The sequence below is a fragment of the Electrona antarctica genome (genome assembly GCF_951216825.1).
Source record: "Electrona antarctica genome assembly, chromosome: 3".
In the NCBI taxonomy this organism is placed as follows: Eukaryota; Metazoa; Chordata; class Actinopteri; order Myctophiformes; family Myctophidae; genus Electrona; species Electrona antarctica.
In genome coordinates this window covers 11058023-11074778 of record NC_136808.1, presented here as the reverse complement: position 1 = coordinate 11074778, position 16756 = coordinate 11058023, and the positions used below count along the sequence as shown (strand labels likewise).

Here is a 16756-nt window from a genome sequence, read left to right as displayed (position 1 = left end):
TATTTTGCTTCCACAATGTTGTGTAACATACAGTATATTCAGTAGCTGTGACAGTGAGCAACAGAACAGAACATATTACATGTACAGAACAGAATAGACATTTTCTTCACCTGCCATAGGTCAGAATGAGCACAGTTTAACACTAGAATGTTAATTATGGATTATAATTTTTTCAGAGGACAGATCATCGCAATGATGTGACATCGCGATTCACTCAATGTTTCTGGCTTTCTTCTTCCAGCTGTGGCTCCTCCTGTGGCTGTGCCAGCTGTCGGCGACCTGCGTGGGAAAATGTTCACTCTATCCCCAACAGATACAGTCACTTTTAAGTCCCCCCTCGGCTCTCCCTACACTAGTACCACTAGCCATGGTGTGTCCGTGTGTCTACGCTACATAGCAGAGGGACGGAAACAAACCATATTCACCCTGAGTCCAAGCTCCCGCACGGTAGATAATCAGTGAGTAGGCCTACTTATTTAGCTATACTAGGGTTGTAGATGTACGTCAGATTGTGAGGTGACACGCCAAAATGAAAAATCTTGGCCGAAGCCAAAGCAGACGATAAGGAAACATTGGGCGAATAACAAATTCCGAAATACCAAACGCATAATCAGTTTTTCAATTATTATTCCATTGTTTGTATGTGTTTTTGTCTCTCCCCCTAGCCTCCCTAGTGTTTCTCCCTCTTCACCTCTTAGTTGCATCCTACTGTGCGCTGTGTCCCCGTCCATCCCTCCACCAGCCAATGTGTGCCATCAGCACATCTGTATTTAGTTCAGTTTTCCCCGGTTTCTCGATCCGCCTAGTATAACCAGCATGCAACTAAGTATGAACCACCCTTAAGGCCTATTCATACTCTAGGTTCTAGGTTGATAAGGTGACCACCGCGACACGCCGTGGTGATAAGCCGTGGTGATAAGCCACTCACCGCTCTCCCAAGTTTCACATCTCTCTGTTTTTACTAACCACCAGAAGAATACTACCTTCCCAATAAAAGCATGACTTGCACTTTTATTGGGAAGGTATTATTCTTCCGGTTTGAGGGAAAGGATGTTCTGGTTTAGAGGGTTCCTCCGGCCTGATGACTACAAAACCGTGACAACAACATGACATAACGATATCATCCGCTCCCGAGTCCCGACCGGATCACACAGCAATTTAGTAACACAGACCAGGCTTTCCTCCGGGGTGGAAAGCCTGGTGACGCAAGGTTACTGGCCAGGTGCTCCTAATGCACCTTGATTGGAACGCCAATGCCCAGCCTACATAACAGACAGACACACTCAGCGTCTCTGGTCCTTAAATGAAATCCTCATGAACTACACTTGTGTCCCTTAATTGCTTCCTTGCATCTTAGTCCCTCCCACCAAGGAAGCTTGTAGGAAATGAGAAGAGGAGAGGAGAAAATAAAAACATATCAATTACTGTACACACCCCATGAAGCCTTGAATTCATTGAGATTTTTTAGGTTTGTTGTACTAGACTAAGACAATAATTTGTTGACCGGTGGATTCTGACTCAAAGACTTTCCGAGTCTCCTATTGACAATATTCAGACCGCTGCAATCTTGCCAGCAAGGTGCCAGCAAGGTGCAACCTCCCATAGACAGCCTATTCATCCAAACAGAAAAGTAAATCTGATTGTATTAAACAATGTCAAACTCACGAACATTGCAGCTGTGCAAAAAGCATGAATTATCCTCTTTCTATCTGCAAAGTGTTTGTTTCATAAGAAACCACCGTAGACTAGACATGTTATGAACTACTTCCTGTCAAGAAATTCCTTGCGGGTGTTTTTTTTCTAAGTATTGGAGTTTGGAAGCACTCGTTTAGCAACCTCCTGCTGCCTCCTGCATTATGTGCAAATTCAAAACAGGTGGTACGCAGGTCTGTTGACTGAGTGATATCCAACGAGCACTCCCAAACTCTGAGACTTTGGAAAAATTACCCGCACAGAATTTATTGACAGGAAGTAGCTCATAACATGACTTTGGTGGATTTTTATGGAACAAAAACTTTACAGATTGAAAGAGGATAAGTCAAGCTTTCCACACAGCTGGTGAGTTTGTTGTTGTTTAATACAATTAGATTGGACTGTTCTGTTTGGATGAATGGGCTGTCTATGGGAAGTTGCACCTAGTTAGCACCTTGCTGGCAAGATGGCATCGGTCTGAATATCGTCAATTGACCGATGACCCGGTTATATTCTATTATTATTCTGAAAAGAAAATATTTTCTCCCTGCAGGTTAAAGTTTGAGGGTAGTAGTAGTGGCTACGTATTGGCATATCAGAAAACGTCCATCCAGCACACCTTGAATTTCCTGTCCTTTCGGGGATTCTGGGACAATGAGTCCTCCACCAAGCTGTGGACTAGTATATGTGTTGTCGTGGATACAAAGAGGGGCGTGGCCCAGGTGTTTAATGGAAAAACTGCCAGTGTGAGGAAGAGACTACCAACAGAGGTGAGTACACACACACACACACACACACACACACACACACACACACACACACACACACACACACACACACACACACACACACACACACACACACACACACACACACACACACACACACACACACACACACACACACACACACACACACACACACACACACACACACACACACACACACACACACACACACACGGTTCTGGACAACCACCTATACGACAGACTTGACACCAGGCAAGGCAGCCTTCTGCGACGAGTTGGAAGTCGTTCGTTTGGACGGTTGCGGAACACACGCATAGAGATTTCATTTATTTCGTATAGTATAGTCTCTCTCTCTCTTCTCTCTCTCTCTCCCTCCTTGGACACAATGGACACTGTGGAGTGGACCATAATACACACAGCACAGCAGCCATTTGGCTTCCATGTTATGACTCAATATATATGAATACAATTTAAGCAATATGTGTGGCCTCCACCCCTCTCTCATCTTTCTCACACTAGTACACATGGGATGGTGAACAGTCATTGGCCGTCAAAGAGTTTGAAGGGCAAATAACTGACATTCAGATGTGGGACTACCCTCTGCCCGATGCAGAAGCTAAACAGTATTTGACCCAGTATCCCAGTGGACCCAGGTATGTACGCGCACGCACGCACGCACACGCGCGCACACACACACACACACACACACACACAATACCGTATGCCAGTGTATACGTTTTGATATTGTGTGTGTGTTATTATGTTTATGTAAACTTGTGTTTCTGTACTCATTTTTTCACGTTTTATTAACTTTATAGCATAACCATGTATAGACTTACGTAGAGTAGACCATTACAATGGAATTAGACTCTAGTGTGTGTGTGTGTGTGTGTGTGTGTGCGTGCGTGCGTGCGTGCGTGCGTGCGTGCGTGCGTGCGTGCGTGCGTGCGTGCGTGCGTGCGTGTGTGCGTGCGTGTACATGCATACTGTAGTGTTAGGTCGCCCACTTGGACCAGGCCTTCTGTTGTCAGCTGGTCCCGGATCAGACACGAGTCTCGTACAGCCCTGTTGGAGGAGGCCTCTGCAATGAAGTGAAACCACCACCAGTGGATGAGCAGAGGAGCAGCAAGTTAACGAATGGATGAGCAGAGGAGCAGCAAGTTAACGAATGGATGAGCAGAGGAGCAGCAAGTTAACGAATGGATGAGCAGAGGAGCAGCAAGTTAACGAATGGATGAGCAGAGGAGCAGCAAGTTAACGAATGGATGAGCAGAGGAGCAGCAAGTTAACGAATGGATGAGCAGAGGAGCAGCAAGTTAACGAATGCAGAGCGAGCTAAAAGGGAGCATCAACCTACACGTGCAACGATGTTGTGATAGTTTGTGTGAAGTATAAATTAGGCTTAATGCCGCCATCAAGATATTTACGGCAGATTCAAGTCTGTTATACATCAAGCCTTCAATTAATTCTCAGCCTTCTTGACCAGCAGTGAAACATACAGGGTACAGAACACCTCCCTACAGTCACTTTTTTTTGCTTTGACTACCAATCTTTTATCCACAACTTACATTCTTTTTTTTTTTTTCTTCTTTTTTCCAATAAGTGTTTATTATTGACATAATGTATAAATACATTACGGGGTCAACAAACACTCGTCTATTTAATGTAACGTTACCACAATATAATGTACTGGTACAGTAACAGTGTTACTGGTACAGTAACAGTGTTAATGGTACAGTAACAGTGCTAATGGTACAGTAACAGTGTTAATGGTACAGTAACAGTGCTAATGGTACAGTAACAGTGTTAATGGTACAGTAACAGTGTTAATGGTACAGTAACAGTGCTAATGGTACAGTAACAGTGTTAATGGTACAGTAACAGTGTTAATGGTACAGTAACAGTGCTAATGGTACAGTAACAGTGCTAATGGTACAGTAACAGTGTTAATGGTACAGTAACAGTGCTAATGGTACAGTAACAGTGTTAATGGTACAGTAACAGTGTTAATGTAATGGTACAGTAACAGTGTTAATGGTACAGTAACAGTGCTAATGTAATGGTACAGTAACAGTGTTAATGTAATGGTACAGTAACAGTGGTAATGGTACAGTAACAGTGTTACTGGTACAGTAACAGTGTTAATGTAATGGTACAGTAACAGTGTTAATGGTACAGTAACAGTGTTAATGTAATGGTACAGTAACAGTGTTAATGGTACAGTAACAGTGCTAATGTAATGGTACAGTAACAGTGTTAATGTAATGGTACAGTAACAGTGTTAATGTAATGGTACAGTAACAGTGTTAATGCAATGGTACAGTAACAGTGTTAATGGTACAGTAACAGTGTTAATGGTACAGTAACAGTGTTAATGTAATGGTACAGTAACAGTGTTAATGGTACAGTAACAGTGTTAATGGTACAGTAACAGTGTTAATGGTACAGTAACAGTGTTAATGGTACAGTAACAGTGTTAATGGTACAGTAACAGTGTTAATGGTACAGTAACAGTGTTACTGGTACAGTAACAGTGTTAATGGTACAGCAACAGTGTTAATGTAATGGTACAGTAACAGTGTTAATGGTACAGTAACAGTGCTAATGTAATGGTACAGTAACAGTGTTAATGTAATGGTACAGTAACAGTGTTAATGTAATGGTACAGTAACAGTGTTAATGTAATGGTACAGTAACAGTGTTAATGGTACAGTAACAGTGCTAATGTAATGGTACAGTAACAGTGTTAATGTAATGGTACAGTAACAGTGTTAATGTAGTGGTACAGTAACAGTGTTAATGTAATGGTACAGTAACAGTGTTAATGGTACAGTAACAGTGCTAATGTAATGGTACAGTAACAGTGTTAATGTAATGGTACAGTAACAGTGTTAATGTAATGGTACAGTAACAGTGTTAATGGTACAGTAACAGTGCTAATGTAATGGTACAGTAACAGTGTTACTGGTACAGTAACAGTGTTAATGTAATGGTACAGTAACAGTGGTAATGGTACAGTAACAGTGTTAAAGGTACAGTAACAGTGTTAAAGGTACAGTAACAGTGTTCACAACTTACATTCTGAGCAGGTCCAAATGCCCAGACTGAGACACAATGCTTAGGCAAACTGTAGAATATATCAACACAATAATATTTTACAGCTATTCATCAATATGCTTTCTGAATTTATTGTAACTGTTCCTGCCTAATTAAACACAACTAAACTTGTTTCCGCTCATATTTTGTACATATGGGCATTTACACAGCTTTTTGATTGCACGTCTGATGTTACGTATCAGTCCGTCTTTGTCCGTGAATGTTTATGGATGTCCATGTCCGGATTGTCCGCTCAAACTCATTGGACCAAAGCTTGTGTATGAATAGAAAATGCCTTGTTTTTCATGTGAAATCAATTACAATAGTGTCAAACCTCAAATAAAATATCCACGTGCCCAACATTTTTCAACACAACACAAAAGAAAGATAAGATGTTGATTTGAATGATCTGTTGCTTGGATGCGTAATATATAATAGACATAAGCATAACCGAGTAGGCTATGTATTTGTATTTAGGCTATATGTAGTCTTTTCCGTCGTTCGCCATTTCTGAGAACCGAAAAACTACAAATATCTGTCTGTCCGCGGATCTGTGGAGGATGGGGGGGGGGGGGGGGGGGGGGTGTAGGCATCAGCTTCCTTGATAGGCCAACCCGACCTGTCTGCTTCACCAATTTTGGCCGAGCATCACGTTTGTGCAAGTGGGGATGTGTACAATAGAACTCCATTTGGAGTCAGCAGTTTCTGATGACTTATCTCCCTATATCTAGTCGCTCAGTCATGATAGTGGGTACAGCACTGGGTACTGTGAGAACGTTTATACAGGTACTCTGTAAGTATACAAATACAAGGGGTATTCTGAAACCACATAATGAATGCACTGGCTTGTTGTAGAACCACTCTGCTACATAAAGCATATACAAACACCTATATGAGAAACCACAGCATAGAAATGCAGTTGAATGAATAAAAAGGTTATTTATCTTTTTTTATATTTATTTAAACATTAACACAAGCTGTAACTGTGAGCTGAATGGAAAACGTTAGTCATAGCCAGCATTTTTATTTGAGTCCAAAGCTCTTGCCAGCAACCTCTTTTTCTGCTTATTTGTTTTTCTTGCTTCCCAATTGATGTATAGGTCTTGGTTTAGCAAGAACATTGACTCCCAAATTAGTAGTTTAGATTGTGCACACAGTGCAGTGTTACACCACATTTGGTTATGTGCACACGCACACGCGCACGTGCGCACACGCACACGCACATGCACATGCACACGCACACGCACACTATAACTAACTGAATTAGGAAAAGTAATGGGCAAAACTAAGTAAAACTAAACTATAATGAAGAATCCCAAACTATTAAAACCTTGACAGTTGACACACACACACACACACACACACACACACACACACACACACACACACACACACACACACACACACACACACACACACACACACACACACACACACACACACACACACACACACACACACACACACACACACACACACACACACACAGAGAGAGAGAGAGAGAGAGCTTGTGGAGTCAAGTGAAACCAAAGCCCTGTATAGACACCTAGTGGTTATGCAGGTGCACTACACCTGTGTAGGGACATCACATGATTAAACCAGTGCAGTGAATAATGTGCGGCATGATGCGGCCATTCTGAATTCTAATGTGTGATATATTAATCATTAATAATTAATGTACGAGCTATCTACAGAAACACACACATTGGGCCTATTGCTGGTAGGCACAAATATCTTCTCAGTTAAATGGTAAATGGTGCATTTATATAGCACCTTTTATCCAAGGCGTTTTACGTAGATTGTACATTACATCAAGGACACTTCGACACTGTAACTCTGGGGGAGTTACAGTGTTGTTTTCATTGACTAAAACTATGACAAAAAATGTTCGTCGACTACCTTTTTTCACTGACGAAAACTACATAAAAACTAAATGATATACTGTCGATTTTGTCAACAAAAACTAAACTAAAATGTTAGAAAGCACTAGTGGACAAGAGATTCAGTATAAGTAATTTTACAGCTTGTATATCTGCTATTTTCAGCAAGTGTAAAATCAACCATTATGGACATCAAGGCCCGACTAAAATACATTTTATACACATACATTTTAGTCGACTAAATCAACTGTAGATGGGGTCGACTAAAATCTTATGATATTTAGTTGACTAAAACTAGACTAACACTAAAGCATTCCAGGTGACTAAAATGTGACTAAAACTAAATGTAAACTATTCAAGAGACTATGACTAAAACTAAAACAGAAATTTGCTGACAAAAAACCACAATGACGGGTAACCTCATGGTTCCCATCCAGCTGTTCTTCCGGCCACTCTACCCCTAAGCCAGGGGTTCTCAACGTTTTTGGCCGGGGACCCCCGAAAATGCTTTGGCAACGTCTCGGGACCCCCGCCCCGCCCCCTCCCGACCTCCAATATAAATTGACTGCTACAATAACCTTAAACCATTTTGGGCGGGAACCCCTTTTGGTGTTTTAAGCATTGTTATAATTTAGCTATTTAAAAATAGCAGATCTACAAGCTCATAGCGCGCCACTCGGTGGCGCGCTATGAGCTTGTAGATCTGCTTGTAGGTCTGCTATTTTTGAAAAATCGTGAATTTTTAAAAAAGAAAAAGAAATCTTTTTTCTTTTTCTTTTTTTGAAAATAATTCGGGGACCCCCTAAAATATTTTGGCGACCCCCCGAGGGGTCGCGACCCACGGGTTGAGAACCCCTGCCCTAAGCCACTGTCGCCCAGGCATGTACAGTATGACTTGTATATGTGCTATTTTGGCAATTAAAAAAAAAAAGATTTTTTGATTGATTTTGTTTTATGTTGCCTATAATCCAAGTGCCTGGTCGAGAACAGGAAGGCAGAGCCAGCCTGAGAATAACATGCCTGTTGCTATACTGTGGACCATTTGACCGGGTTCAACTTCAACCTGACTTTGAACCTGGGTTGGCGCAGTCGGGCAGTTAATATCAGACAATCAGACTGTGACATTTTTGGCACTGCCACAGTCAGGGCCACCGCCACTGAGCTCGTATGGAGGAGGCGGGCCCTCAGAATCTGATGATGCACTTCTCAACCTGGATGTCAGCCAGCCAGAACTAGCTTCTGAGGATCTGTTGCTCGCTCTCCTTATACAGTCCAAATCTGCATCTTCGTGCATGACCACAGTGCAGGAGACATCAGGTTGGGGCTGCCTGTCAGGATTCTGTATGGATAATATCAGGGCCTGACGCATGTCATTCAGCGTGCAGTCTAAATATCAGCCCAAGCGATGCCAGATTTTTGGGTCCACGATCTACTCATTCTACACTCCCTGCTGACAGCCAGGTGCCACCCAGCCCACAGGGTCACGTGCAGTGACATCACCAGCCATATTAGCCCTTCAGCTTGGCCTACCCGAGGCCATGTTCCCAGTGAGTGGGAAGAGGTTATGACTGCATTATTGCTGCATTATTGTCTCTCTTGTGACTGGTGGAGAATGTCTGGAGAACCCGGCTCTTATAACATAGACTGACATGAAACATTAATCACAAGTTCACAACAACACATACGTCCCCTCATTCCCATGGCAACAATGAAAAAGGTGTCACAAAGTGGCCAAAGGCACGCACATCTTGTCCTGCTATATAGGCTGGGTGTGCTGGATCAAAACTTAACATGAAATAACAATAAAATCAACATGCACACCAGAATGCTGCTACCCCCTCGTGGGGTATTTTTATTGGTAACGTTTCGAGGCTCTTCCTCAGACCTTATACTCAAGTATAACAATAACAGGCGAACAATAACACGATAATAGAACAATAATGCACTGCATGCCGACTCGCCGAGGCATGCTGAGAATCCTATATCCTTGTAAAGCAACATTATTTTTGATGAGTCAAAATTATACGTTGTTTTATAGTATATAAATAATTCCCAATGCATTTTTCCCATAGACATTTCATTTAAAGACCTTATAAGCGTCGTACAAAGCCAACTCGACATCAAACACAATATTTTGGACCAAACAAATAAGTACAAAGAAGAAAAAACAACAACAAAAGTGTTGTAACCTGCCGTTTTCTTCTTCTTTCTAATTTTTTGTTCGGCCCGAAAAAATTGCGTTTGTTGTCATGATTTGTCACAACTCGAGTTGGCTTTGTACAAGGCTTAAAAGGTCTTTAAATAAATACTTTTTGAAATGTCTATGAGGAAAATTAACGGGAAATCTTTCCTGGGCCCTGGTAGGGGGCGGGACAGCGGCGCTCTACAGTATGTGTGTTGTATTGTATGTGAGCCATACAATGATGTATAAAAGGGTTTACATACAGTCTGTACACATACGTCCAGGCTTGCATTGGCCTGGCTTCTGCTGCCTTTGGAATTAAGGCTATAAAGGTCAGGGGTTTTCCAGAATAGGAACTTCACCATCTGCACTAAGGCAGCTCTCCATGCTGCTCTATACTGCAGCTCAGAAACCCATGGACACCAGAGGCACATACACAGTCTAGAGCAGGGGTTCTCAACGTTTTTGGCCGGGGACCCCCGGAAATGCTTTGGCAATGTCTCGGGACCCCCGCCCCGCCCCCTCCCGACCCCCAATATAAATTGACTGCTACAATAACCTTAAACCATTTTGGGCGGGAACCCCTTTTGATGTTTTAAGCATTGTTATAATTTAGCTATTGAAAAATAGCAGATCTACAAGCTCATAGCGCGCCACCGAGTGGCGCGCTATGAACTTGTAGGTCTGCTATTTTTGAAAAATCGTGAAAAAAAAATTTAAAAAAAAAAATCCTTTTTTTTTTTTTTTTATATTTTGGGGACCCCCCAAAATAATTTGGCGACCCCCCGAGGGGTCGCGACCCACGGGTTGAGAACCCCTGGTCTAGAGGCCTTCCACATCTTCTGCCTCCAAAGTAACCAGCTGGGTCTCACCTGGGCAGACAGGGTGCCCTATATTGAAATGTATGACCGGACCAACACACCCAGCATCACAGCGCTCCTTGGCCAAAAACACCTCATATGGGCCGGGCTGCATGATGTGATCCGTATGCCAGCCAATACCGTCTACCCCGACAGATACTCTATGACCAGCTTCTATAGAGGGTCAAAGGACTGCTGGGGCTAGAAAAAGCAGTACAAGAACCACATTAGTCTACAGAGAGGAGAGTACAGCGGCGTGCACACTGCACAGAGGCACCAACGTGCCAAAGGACCACCGACCAACACTGCTGCCTTCCCCTGCCCCTCCTGTGACAAAGTCTGCGGATCGCACATCGGTCTGAGCAGCCACCTGGCTATATGCACAGGCGACAGACACAACCAATACAACTCATAAATTCTATTTGTAGCAATGTCATCGTCGCGTGCGTGCGTGCGTGCGTGCGTGCGTGCGGAGCGTGCGTGCGGAGCATGACTGAAAATAAGCACCCTATAGCTTAGTTACCCCCCTGGGTAAATAAGTAGGGGGGTTGAGACAATCTCAACACTTATGCCACCGTCATAAAGGAAACAGAAGTGTGTGTTCTTGTGTGGAAGCATCAACAGGTGTGGTGTGGGGGTGAGGAGTTGAGGAATGATCCTTGGACTTTTTTTATTGCCACTTGTAAAACCAGGAGACTTCGATATCTTTGACCACTGACACACTTTGATTGGTCACACGCCTGCACGAGCGCACGCACGCACGCACACCTGTCTAAGCCTTGCTGTCACGCAATGCTGCCTTACACCTGACACACACACACACACACACACACACACACACACACACACACACACACACACACACACACACACACACACACACACACACACACACACACAGGTGAACAGTGTCCTTTCATGCTCCAGTAAGCATAGACAGATGGAGACATTTCAGTCGGTGAAACTGGACTTCCTTTTGACAACTTTTCACAACATGCATTTCACCGCTTAGTTTAGAGGATTTCATTCTAGTCGGGATAAAGGAATAATCGTAATCATAAATAGATTTGGAAGACATTTATCAAATCCGTGGGAGTTCAACTGAGGCCAACATCTTACGCAAAGCGTTATAATGCTTTTGTGAAGACTATCATATCGACCACACGCTTCATTACAACCACTTTACCATACGGTACGTATTGATACATTATTGTTTCTACAGCACATGGCTCAACGCTGAGAACAATGAAGTGATATGTTGTTGTGTGCGTTTGTCTTTTGTTTTGTTTGGTTATATTGGTTTGGTTTTTGGTTTGTTAGATTGTTTTTTAAAATATAACACACTTTTCATATCAAGTGTGTTATATTATTGTAGGCAAATCAGCAAAGACAGCAAAAGTTGACTAACTTCCCTTGTCTGGTTATAGTGCTACACAGTACATTCATATTGTACAGTGGAGTAAAAGAACAACATGGAGGAACTGAAGGAGCGAGGGAGAAAGAGAGAGACGAGACACAGGTAAGGACTCTTAAACGTTGTTAAGTGTATTTGTTTCTTATATCGTTATATTGTTCCTTAATATCTCAAGATTTATATCATATTTAAAGTACAAGTACTCAAAAATGTAGAGAAATTAAGAGTAAGAGTATTATTTTCAGGGTTGGAAACTACCGGTAAGAGCACTAAAATATCCTAACCAAGTAGATACTGTCCCTAAACAAACAGTTACTGAGTTACATATGTCAACTGTGAAATGTACACAATGTGACATCATAACAATAACCATTTCAGTATGACCTAACCAATGCCAGCCAGATTGCACTGCTTTACCAAAAGTAAAGTATTACTTTTAGAATGAATACAAGGGTACAAATAAATGAAAAGGCTACTCTTTTACAGTAATGAGAGTAGCCTACTTATAATTAGATAATTTCTACCCAGATTATTTGTCTGTTATTGCAAGTTGTGAATGCTCTCTATGGCACAGATAGGGAAAATTATGTTTACATCAAGGGTTGGCTCTCATTTTGTTAATCAATCTATGGAGGTATATGCACCTAAACGCTGGGCTCTCAACAGCCACGCGATTAATTTAGAGCCAAATCAAAAGCAGTTGAGTTGCTTATAAATTGTAAAAAATAAGTGCAGACAAATTGATTTGGCTCTATAGTTAACGTGATTCATAAAATATCAGACAGAAAGACATTGGCGTTCTAAATTAACACCATTAACAACAGTTGTACAATACGCCTAATGAAAAGCTCTGTAGACGTTAGTAGTTTTTATTTTCTATTACGTTACTAGCCTGGGGAAAGTGAACCAGCCTTGCATCATCATCATCCCCCGCCGGCTGTGGTGGAGCTGCGGGGAGTGCAGTCACGGCTTTCCGCATGGCTCACAAACGCGATGTGCCTAGCCCTAGATTATTCTCGTGAATTGTTTCCTCAATGTGGACGTGGTGCAAAACTGCAACTGGTACAAGTTGCAACAACCTTTGCAGCCAGGGAACTATAGCATCACATTTATTGCACTTGCGTGTTCAGCCTCAGAGTCATTTCCCTCTCTGTTAACCACACTTTGGAGATCTCTTCGACATACTGTCCCAGTCCCACTCGCTCCGCGGCGGTCGCTGAATGCACAGAACAGTGGGCGTATCCTCCCCGACCCCACTCACTCATGCACTAGCCTCGGTCCCAGGCTTACTTACTCATGTAGGTGGGGTGACGTCACCCCAGGCTCAGCTTGCATGCACACTTGCACAGACAGAGCGGAGCTAAATGACGACTGATGAGAACCGTTTGGGGAACCGATAATAAAAAAACGATGGAACCGGCTCCGGATCCGCAATGTCGGAACCGGGTCTGAAATGGACCCGGTTTTACCTGTGTATAGGGGTGTGTGTGTGTGTGTGTGTGTGTGTGTGTGTGTGTGTGTGTGTGTGTGTGTGTGTGTGTGTGTGTGTGTGTGTGTGTGTGTGCGCGCGCGCGTGTGTGCGCGTGTGTGTGTGTGGGGTCCATGCCACTCATGATGGTAAGGATATGTTTTATAGGCCCTTCTGGTCAGGCTGAAGGAAATACATCCTTCATTTTGGGAAATGTAGACTGTCTGCTGTGGTGTAAAGAAACTATGTACATTTACTTAAGTACTGTACTTAAGTACAATATTGAGTTAGTTGTACTTTACTTTGAGTATTTCCAATTTCCATACATTGTACGTCTACTCCACTACATTTTTTTGAAAACTTTAGTCATTTAGTTACTTTGATTGATTTGGATCATTATTACAAAACATGCATGCCATTCAGCCCTATATACATTTCAGCTATTTGAAAATAGCTGATCTATAAGCTCACAATGCGCCACAATGCGACACATTGTGCTTGTAGATGCTAGGTGCTATTTTCCAAAGATTTGTATCCATTTGAAAACGTTAATGGAGTACTTTTAATTTAGGTACATTAAGTACATTTTGATGCCAAAACATTTGTACTTTTACTCCACTCCAAGGACGGATTATGTTTTAGGCCTATCCTTCTGGTCAGGCTGAATGAAATACATCCTTCCTTTTGGGAAATGTAGACTGTCTGATATGTTTGATATTTATATTGTTGATGTTGATATCACAAAATTAAACCACTTGAACACTATAGCATCCCAATTCTGGCTATTCAAAATAGGCAAACTATCATCTAAAAAACAGAAGATCTACAAGCATTATAGAGGTTATAAGCGGTTAACAATTCAAAATAGCTAATCTACAAGTCATGCTGAACTTGTATATCGTCCATTTCTGTTATTTGTCCTACACAGTGGTATATAGGGTTGCTGGTTAAGACTGTCCTCCATCTGTTTTGTTTTTAATTTGTTTGTTATATCAGTTATCACACCGCTGCTCCTTTTATCACTCCCCGCACCCAGGAGACACTTTTCATTTCACTGTTATTAATTCAGGGGAGGTCAGATGAGAGCAAGCTCTGTTTTACAACCATGCCCTGATCGCAGGAACAACAATCATAGCGACAAAACGCAATGCGCACTTACAAAGTATGACATTAGAAAAAGTCCAGGACACTTTCTCATGTCAAGTGCAAATGGGTTTCAAAGTGGTATTCACAAACTGTTTGTAGAAATCACATTAAACTATGCAGTTTTAAAACGGTTATAGTAAAAAATAAAAAAATAAACACTTGCACCACACTACCCATTTTGGTTTAAGCACCGCAGCTGCTCCACTTCAGACACTCCAGTTTATATAAAGTATTGAGGGAATGATTATCATAAAATTATATCTGTCCGACTCGTAATAAAAGTACTGGATCAACAGGTTTCTGTTTGGTATGATTATGCCGTCAAAGGAAATGGTTAATTTCACCGCATGGCAGTGATTCATTTATTGGCTTTTTATTGCCATCCCACATTAATGGCTGTAGACAGTAATGCCACAGGGAACGTACTTTATCCCCTCCTTTTTTCACTCCAAATCCGACCTGCACTACACCAAATCCAAATCTCGTTTTGGCCTGAAATATAAATTATGTAGCTAATGTAAACGCTGCAGTGTATCCCCCCCCCGTCAAAATGCTCACGAGTACTAGAGAAAAGGGATGTAAAAGGGACATTTCACTGCTGGAAGAAACTGCAGTCACTCAATGTTAATAGTATTTGTTGTAGATAACAGTAGCACAAATTTAAATTTGCACCCTATGGCCAGAAAAATAATGAAGTCTGTGTGTTTGAGTAGGGTTTGACTGGATGGCTGAAATCCTACAATGACCAATGCTTTGGTGGTGCACTGCCTTGTGGAGAGGAGGGAGGCTGCATGGATGTTTGACAGCAAGGAAGTGAGACCACATTTTCATGACAAATTTTGGTCATGACTAAAATATCTAAAAACATATATTACACACATAAAAACCCCAGGAAAGTGTTTCTTGTGTATGTATGTATGTATGTATGTATGTATGTATGTATGTATGTATGTATGTATGTATGTATGTATGTATGTATGTATGTATGTATGTATGTATGTATGTATGTATGTATGTATTTGGTTAAAATGGGTAATGTTTTAAAAAAAGGCAAAAGCATGCTCTGTTGCACTGGCCTAAAAGTGGGTCCTCTAAAACTGCTTCAACTTCTGAGAATGTGTGTTTGGTTCATTAGCCACCAGATGGCATACCTTATAAGTATGTATGTATGTATGTATGTATGTATGTATGTATGTATGTATGTATGTATGTATGTATGTATGTATGTATGTGTGTGTGTGTGTGTGTGTGTGTGTGTGTGTGTGTGTGTGTGTGTGTGTGTGTGTGTGTGTGTGTGTGTGTGTGTGTGTGTGTGTGTGTGTATGTATGTATGTATGTGTGTGTGTGTGTGTGTGTGTGTGTGTGTGTGTGTATGTATGTATGTACAGTATGTATGTATGCGTGTGCGAGCGTGTGTGTGTGTGTGTGTGTGTGTGTAGTGTGCGTAATGTAAATCGTAAAAATGTAAATTGCTGTACTTGTCGTTAGAGGAACATGGCCATGTAAGAACCCTAGAATCAAGCTTAGGTAAGCAACTAAGCATAATAATGATCACAAGACAATTCAAAAATGCCTTACGGTACTTATAATTCATTGACATTGAATCTGTCTTCCCAGAATGTGAAAGTGAAACTGAATATGGAACAATGTGGAATGCGGAACAAAGTATCAAAGTTGATAGCATGCAGTCTATGTCACCGTGGCCAGATAGGAGGGAGTGTGTAATGCAATAACTAATGATGATTCAGAAGGCTACCTCTGTCAAAAAGTGTCAACAGTGTTGGTCAAAATTACATTTACAGAGGGGAAATGAACAGATACAGAGATACACAGATACGGAGATCTCCGTATGGGCATATTGGATCAGTGGAGCAATGTAGCGGCCCAAACTGCTTGGATCTAGTAATGTAAAACCACAAATTGTGTACTCCGAAGCAGCCATGCAGCACACTACTGTACAACTCAACTCAGCTAAATTGTAAATGGTCTGCTGTTTCTATAAAAAAAGAAGAGCCTAAAACAACAATAAGCGTTTAAAAGTATAACTATACTTAATTGCATGAACTGATGAATACATCAGTATTCTTGGCATGTCATAATAGGTGAACATTTGGCCAAACAAATAGCAGATATACGACATCACTACATGTCAAAAACGGATGAGACCCGTAAAAGGGGACGCAGGTCAATTAACTAGTGGTTAAGATAAAACAAATGGTAATGAGTGCTCCTTGACATACACACTATTAGGAACTAAATAAAATACATA

At 41.7% G+C, this 16756-nt stretch overlaps 1 protein-coding gene and 1 long non-coding RNA gene across 2 annotated transcripts in view; both read left to right on the top strand.

The window, feature by feature from the left end:
- The first annotated feature begins 311 nt into the window (after positions 1-311).
- LOC306920214 lies at positions 312-3512 on the top strand. Its single transcript, XR_013789626.1, has 4 exons — positions 312-458; positions 2246-2462; positions 2961-3094; positions 3440-3512. It is a non-coding gene; the product is annotated as an uncharacterized lncRNA (long non-coding RNA).
- Positions 3513-11931: 8419 nt separating this feature from the next.
- chs1 (chitin synthase 1) overlaps positions 11932-16756 on the top strand; it is a gene marked incomplete at both ends in the record, with an annotated part of 41157 nt that continues 36332 nt past the window's right edge. The window contains one exon of the mRNA XM_079496198.1: positions 11932-11978. Within this exon, the coding sequence (XP_079352324.1) occupies positions 11932-11978 (47 nt within the window). The remainder of the gene's footprint in view (positions 11979-16756) is intronic.